Raw genomic sequence first — 7,631 nt, forward strand, 5'->3', positions numbered from 1 at the left:
TAGACAAACATCACCACGTATGGCATGCAGATAACTATGGGGAGTGGGAAGAGAGCGAGTGGGGGAAGATGCATGTTGTGAAAATCTTGTGATCCACCCGTCCATTAAAAACTTGCATTCTCAGCTGTTCGTCCACTAAAAAGAAAATCAAAAATCGTATTTCTACGCAGGACTTTTACAAAAAAAATTGTGTAAGAGCATCTTCAGCCTAACATGGCAAAATTGTAAGAGCATATACAACTATGGCCTTTATTCTATCTTCCTTCCTCCTCTGCCCACAACCTTTGCCCACCCACCATCTCCATCACCTTCGGTCTCCTCTTGTGTATAAGTCATCACTGTCCACCATCCCCCTCAGCCGAAACATTAGTATTAGATTAGATTAGTGATTGCACCATTGCGCATTGGCTAAACATCTATCAAGGTGGGAACATCTTGTAAGACCAAATGTAAGCCGGGTCAGAAAACCCCAAATCAAACAGACTCTAGTGCTTATTAACGTGAGCTCTAAAAGTAACACCACAACTATATATAATTCCCATAAAAAAAACACATAGAACTATAATTTACATTAGGAGTACTTCTATCACAATTCACAACGGTTCATGACGTTTTTAGATCCCCCACACATAGAAGACTGATTTACCTAGATTATCATACACAAAAGTGGTAACATCACTCCAAATGTACTTGTGGGGATCACCACAACTAAGCCAGAAGCTAACCTAGAAGCTACATGGACAACCGAAGGTTGGATAACATAAGAACTAGTAGAAACTTGATAAAGAGCTGAACTTCATCTCGGACTTGGTTTTCTTACATCTCAAAGAGGCCTTGCCCTTGGTCACTACCACCAGTCGTCAGCTCCATCCCCACCATCATCATCGTAGCCACCGTCAAAACCCCCCGCGACGTCATCGTCGTAGTAGTCATCACCGTCGAAGAGGTCATCACCAATCCCAGCACCGCCTATGTCGTCATCACCACCCCCTCCGTTGCAATCATTGCCGATCTCATCGCCCTTGCCGTCTTCATCACACAGAAATTCAGCATCGTGCTGGCCTCCATCATCCTCATCTCCGCCCTTGTCCATGGACAAACCAAGGTTCTCCTCCTCATCGTAGTACTCATTCATTTTCTCCGCCGCCTAGACGGACACACATAACGCAAAGTGTTAATTGAGTCGTGGCATTCCACAAAAATGCATAACGGTGGTGGTAGTTAAGTTCGCCGGCTTACCGTGTCAAAGGTGCCATGGTCAGTGGGAGAGAATGACACACCGTGCTCAGACGAACAGTCGTAGTATTCATTCGTGGCATGCACGTCCTAGATAAAAATTCATAGCGGCGCATAAGCCGTGACATTACAAAGTGAAAGAGAATGCGTAACGGTGGTCGAGAAGTTTGCCGGCTTACCGTCTCGAAGGTGCTATGGCCAGTGGCAGAGAATGGCTGCGCGCCGCCCCAGCCGCCACCGCCCGCTCGACCTGCTGCTCCCTTGGCACCTCCTGGGCCGGCCCTGCCCGCGCCCACCGCGCCTCCTCTCGGGCCGGCAGTGACCACGCCTCCCGAGCGCTTAGCATTGCCGCCGCCGGCGACCTTGGCCTTCCCTTCCCCGGCGGTGGCCGCCTTGGAAGAAGGCGTAATGGCTAATGATCGGTAGGTTTGCCAGCTTACCGTCTGGATGGTGCTATGGTCGGTGGCAGAGAACGTCGGCGCGCCTCCCCATCCCCCACCGCCCGCGCCAGCTACTGCCTTCGCGCCTCCCCCCGGTCCGGCCCCGCCAGCGCGTTTACCGTTCCCGCCGCGCATGGCCTTGCTCTTCCCGGAGCCGGTGCCGGCGATGGCCGCCTTGTTCACTCCCAGCTTCTTGTGGTAGCCCTTCCCCATGAACGGAGTACCGCGCCACGCACTCGATCGATCTGCTTCCTTGGAGTCTGCTTCGATCGCGTTTCCAAGGCTAGGGGGTGCGAGATCCGCGGAGGTCGTGAATGCGGTTGATTGCGGGGAGAGGAGGAGGTGGAGAAGAGAGCTCCGAGTAGAGACGAGACGGTAAACACTATTTACCCACCCACGATCTATATTAAAACGCTGAGGAGAGTTTCTCTATGCGCGCCGCTTGTTGCATGCATGGCACGGAGGGGCCGTGCGTGGCTTCTCGGTCGATGGACACGCATGACACGTACCGTACCGGCGCATGCATGGACTGATCCACTTTGGGCAGAGACAGCTGAGAGGTCACCATGGTCGATAGGACTTGGGACTGACCACCGACCAGGACATGTCACGTAGCCATGGATAGAGATCTCTGCAACAAGGGACGCTGACTGAAGGCACTGATCACTTACATACATCGGATTAGACTAGCAAGCAAAGCAGGCACTGTAACTCTACATGGTGCCTTTTGTCATTTATCCCGCGCGCCGCGTCATTAGTTTTAGCGAGGCCACAACAAGTTCACTTTGCTTATATCCAGTCTACTATTCTGATCGTAGCATAGTTTACCTAGTTTGATTCTTCTACAGTTAAAGATACGTATGCTGTCACACACACACAGAAAGAATTACTTGGCATATCTTCAATTCATCATCAACTTCATCTGCGACCGTTGTTTGTACCGAGATCAAGCCTATAAGCTGTAACTACTTATTATAGATGTAATTGTTTCTTCAACTTGCTGGAATATGAAAGTATTAATTATTTGATTCTAGGTTGTTCAAGATTTTCTTGAACTATGACCCTATTTCTTGGAATTTCTATCCCATCCCTATTAGACAGAAATGATCGATGAAAATACATAATTCGGACATGATAGCCATCAATTTTCACTACGGGCAAAACTTGCCAGACCAATGCCGGATCTAAGATCCAACGGTCCAGGAGCCCGTTTCACGGTAACAATGTGAAGCCTGGTATCACCTAAAACTTCCCCTGCCACATGGAGGCGGAAGGCCAACTGTTGATCCACACTATTTATTGAGGAAGAATTAATGTGGTATCTCATAAGCACTAGGTGTCGTATGGACGAAATGCAGACAATTGCCATCTTACATTTATCTTTGAAGTACATTTATGGCCATGGTTTGTATCAAGATCACATGTATAGACTAGCTTACAATGGCAGGCTTTATAGCCCGCTTACATGACAATTTGGCATATGTGAAGAAGAGAGATATATAAAAAAAGTAAGTGAAATTGGGCTCTAAAATGCAAGAATCTAGTTATACGTGTTTTTAAGGAAAATACAATAAATGTGAAGAAAGAGAAAGAGAGAAGGTAGAAAAAGTACCAAGGGAATCTCTGATGCATACCCTCAAACCACATGCAACCGTCCGGACCGAACTGTCTGGTTGTTCGAAATCCCGCAAACCGGAAGCTGGCGAAGGGGGCTTTGCAGGAGTCTGAACCGCCTTCACATAGGACTCCGACACCCCGACCCACTAAAAGATGAGGCGGAGCTCATGCATTTGGAAGAATGAATTTGTGGCATTGATATTACCCTTTAAGAAGACATAAAATAAATAAAAACTAAATAAAAATAATTTATAGTCTTCTATGAAACAATGAATTAGTGCATTAGTATTACCCTCTAAGAAGAAAGAAAGTGAAATACAAACCAAATAAAAAGATAATGAAGTTTCTAAGAAAGAATGAATTAGTGGCATTGATATTGCCCTTAAAGAAAAAACCTAAATCAAACAATGACAAAATTTGCATGCAATATACATAGAAATTGCGCTTTTTTGTATTATGCAAGAATAAACATATGATGGTCATTTTTTCTAAGAAGAAATGAATTAGTGACATTGGTATTACCGTTAAAGATTAATCAAAATAAAATAAAAGCAAAAGCAAACTTAAACTAATGTATTTATCTGAGGAAGAATGGATTTGTTGGCATTGATATTACCCTTTAATAAGAATGAAAATGAATAATAATACCAAAACAAAATTAAAATAATGAAGTTTGTTAAGAAAAATGAATTAGTAGCATTGGTATTACCCTTTCTGAACAAAAAATTGAAATGGATATAAATCAGATAATGAAATAATTTGTACACAATATGCACAAAAATTGGAATTTTTAAAAATATGCAAAATAAGCATATACTAGTTACATTTTCTAAAAAGAAGTTTCCTAAGAACAGAATAATTAGTGACATTAGTATTACCTTGAAAGAAAAAGGAAATAAAATAAAAACTAAAACAAAATCAAAATAATGAAGTTTTATAACAAGTGACATGAGTATGACCCTCCAAGAAGAAATAAAATCATTATAATAAAAAAGAACTTGCACACGAATTAGCATTGAAATTGCACTTTTTTGGATGCAAAAAATAATCATATAATAGTGCAATTATTGCACATAGTGTATGGTACTCGAGAGCGGCGTTGCGAAGGCCGAGCGTCAGATAGCTCGGTATCTCCTTCGTGGGAATGGGCCTCGTGATTGATTCTTGTAAGGCGTTTTCAAGGTATACGGGTCAGTATACATCTGCGTGAACAGTACAAATCGTATGTGAGTTGCACATTGTCAGGCCCTGCTCGCACAGGTTAAATGGATGGGGGCATGTCTGGGTTTCGAAATAGCACAGGATAAACCTGCCACGGCTGCAGAGTTGCAGCTGCAATAATTGTTGAACCGGCCCAACGTAAATGCAGCTTCAAAAAGTATCACTTTTCTATTCGCAATTTTCTGTGTATGTACTGTATGCTCATCTTTTTTCACATACACTAATACTCAAATTAGTGTGTAATTTGCTACTGATTGCAAATAATTAACTAACTATGCCTCTTTTTTAAGAGCTCTCTTAAGATGGTTCCCTCTTACCCCATAAGAGGCAAGAGAAATATTTTATTTGAATCGTCTCATCAAGGATATGTTTGACCACACTAAAAAATGTAACACGGCAATTACTTTTCAAAAACAAATGTTTAAAATGTTTCCTACATCTACTTTTAATATAATAAAAGTTCGCATTCGAGCCCCGTACGTATATGTTGTATCTGCCATATGAAGACAAATAATTCTCGTGTTGTAAAATATGATGCATATTCATGTGATCGTAAAAATATATACACGCACTACAAAATACATTATTATTATTCGTCATCATCGGTATCTGTATTTGTATTATTATGGGAGAGCCAGTAAACAAAATAAATTTACACATGCAATGTTAGGAACATGTATGACTTTCTCTTGTGTGAGGAATATACAAAACCTTCTCCATTATACATTTTCTTCTCTAACAAAAAAATTGTGCAAGAACACTGGTACATATGGTAGCTTTGTTACAGAAAAATTCTGATGGTATTTTGACTGCTTTTTGCTACGATTTTGTTGACTAGTATTCATTTTTGGTGTTTTCTAAAAACAGATTCTATGGATTTTCTATTGTTTAGGTCCCAAACTGACAAATCAAAACATGCATAGACATATAGGACAGAACATAACAAAATTCTTATTTCGTTTGTTAGACATAATGATAAGGTGCTGAAAAACAAATCAATCATGAATCCAATGGTATTGATATGGTGGCGTATATGTTAATATAGTTTTTCACAAACTTGTTGAAAGTTTATAAAGTTTGGATTTAGAAAAACCTAATATACGAAGTAAATAAGAAGGGAGGGAGTAATAGTTATATCAGCCTTGAGAAGTTAAAATTAAACGGTCTATGTTGCTTTGAACCACCTTGAAATTTCTCTAAAAAAAGTTGTGCAGTCGATCGGGTGCTAATAACACATGTTCATTGTGGATTTCTCGATTTCTATGAAACTAATCCTCAAATTAGTGTGTGATTACCTACTGTTTTCTGAACAAAAAGTAGCTAATTGTGACTCTTTTCTTAAAAAAATGTTGTCGCACAGGATTTCTCTGTTTCTACAAAACTAATCCTAAAAGTAGTGTACAATTAGCTACCTTTTTAGCAAATAATTAGATAACTGTGCATTTTTTTCGATGCTAAAAGCACACTATCATCAGGTCGTTTTTCCCATCCTTAACAAAGCTCGACTTAATCCATCGTCTCGAGTGTATGCACAGATTAAACACAAACACATAGGAGTACACGTGATGATGTGATGTGACATGTTCTGCAAAAAAAAAAATGAAGGCGCAGCAGTATCATGTGCCTGTCGCCAGCCCACCTGTTTCTTAAATGTACAGCATGGGGCCTACTCTAAAATACGGTGATATACAAGGCTGCAAATTGCAATACATGTTGGCGCATGCATCCCCGTGCTTGTTCGGCGGGGTGGATTAGGAGCTATCTGCAGACCGGCCTCTGCAATGCTTTTTTGATGGTACTCCTTCTGTAAATTAATATAAAACGTTTTAGATCACTAAAGTAGTGATCTAAAACGTCTGATATTAATTTACAGAGAGAGTATTTGTGTGTATATATTTACACTCATCAAACATCCCAAAAATTCCCACAAAAAACCTGACTTATAAAGAAAAATAAAATGCGAAAGCAAAAACACGTAAAAACAGAAAAGACACACGGAGAGAGGGGAGGGCTGGGTGTTCAGAAGGCTACAAATAGCTTGTTGGGTCGCACAACTTATTGGACCAGCCAATTAAGGAATTGGCAGACCCAAAATAGAGAGGCCAGTCAAAATTTTCCAGTTCAAAACAAGACACATCACACAGCATGAAAAAAGAAGCACAAATCTTAAACATGAATCAACATCCAGAGAAATTGACTGGCCCAAATTTAATTTTAAGGCAACTTACATCTAGCTAAACCGGCTATATATTATGCGTGAGAACATGTACGTAACCGCATCGGCACTATCAGCACAATTTGACACTAGTTAGCAAAAAAATTCAAGATCTGACCCTTTTTGATGACGCCACCCATCGTGATGTTTTCGTTGCACAGAAGACGTCAAATTTTTCCCTGACTGACAACCTGGCGTTGCCATTCGTTCAGTGTCCGACTTGGCACCACATGAAACGCAGAGGATCATGGCGTTTACCTCGTGACAAAAACGCCAGAGGTTCTAGCGTTTTGCCCCCGGATGGAGACGCCACAGACCGTGGCGTTCACGTGTTCGTTTGTTTCCGCCGATACATATGGCTGTGTGTGTGCTGGATGCTCGTACGTGTGGATGCATGGCAAGCGACCTAGTGGCGCACCTTCCGAGGCGGTCTTGTGCGTTTCTGCCTTGTCTACACACAGCTAATCAAACAAAGAGTCTAGAATCTCAACAACATAAGGTTTGTGAGATTCACACATAATCAGTAGCTGCTTCTCTGTCATCCAAGAGATTACTTTAGTGTTGAGTTCTATTTTCTTTCTGAACTTTGTTTCATTTCAATGAAGATGGAACAGGGATGATGCCTCGATGCTTTCTGGTTCTAAAAAGATAAGTTGAAAAATTAGCATTAGAGAAGTGATTGCACCATGCGCATTGTTAGGCAGTTAGACCATCATTTACATCGTTCATTATAGGACAAGACGAAAATCTTTGTTAGCCGAGCGTAAGCCGGACCAGAACCCCAAACCGAAGAGGTCATAAAGCTTAACATGAGCATTGCAGGAACAACATACAAATATAATTTACATTATTAGCTGTACTGTTGCCGCAAGGGTTCAGGATATTGTTAAGATCCCCCATAC

The 7,631-nt window shown here is 41.4% G+C and overlaps 1 protein-coding gene across 1 annotated transcript; it reads right to left on the reverse strand.

Moving 5' to 3' along the window:
- Positions 1 to 532: 532 nt before the first annotated feature.
- LOC123181348 (alanine and glycine-rich protein-like) lies at positions 533 to 2,051 on the reverse strand. Its single transcript, XM_044593608.1, has 3 exons — positions 1,416 to 2,051; positions 1,240 to 1,326; positions 533 to 1,147 (listed from the first exon to the last, which is right to left on the reverse strand). Exons 1-3 carry the CDS (start codon positions 1,887 to 1,889, stop codon positions 848 to 850), a joined length of 861 nt encoding a protein of 286 aa, XP_044449543.1. The 5' UTR covers positions 1,890 to 2,051; the 3' UTR covers positions 533 to 847.
- Between the last annotated feature and the right edge of the window lie 5,580 nt (positions 2,052 to 7,631).

The sequence above is a fragment of the Triticum aestivum genome, chromosome 1A, assembly GCF_018294505.1.
Source record: "Triticum aestivum cultivar Chinese Spring chromosome 1A, IWGSC CS RefSeq v2.1, whole genome shotgun sequence".
Lineage (NCBI taxonomy): Eukaryota > Viridiplantae > Streptophyta > Magnoliopsida > Poales > Poaceae > Triticum > Triticum aestivum.

Coding starts and splice junctions, on each gene's coding strand:
- LOC123181348 (XM_044593608.1), bottom strand. CDS start 1,889: ATGGGGAAGGGCTACCACAAGAAGCTGGGAGTGAACAAGGCGGCCATC. Junction 1,327..1,415: donor GCCATAGCACCTTCGAGACG/GTAAGCCGGCAA, acceptor ATTTTTATCTAG/GACGTGCATGCCACGAATGA. Junction 1,148..1,239: donor ACCATGGCACCTTTGACACG/GTAAGCCGGCGA, acceptor GTGTCCGTCTAG/GCGGCGGAGAAAATGAATGA.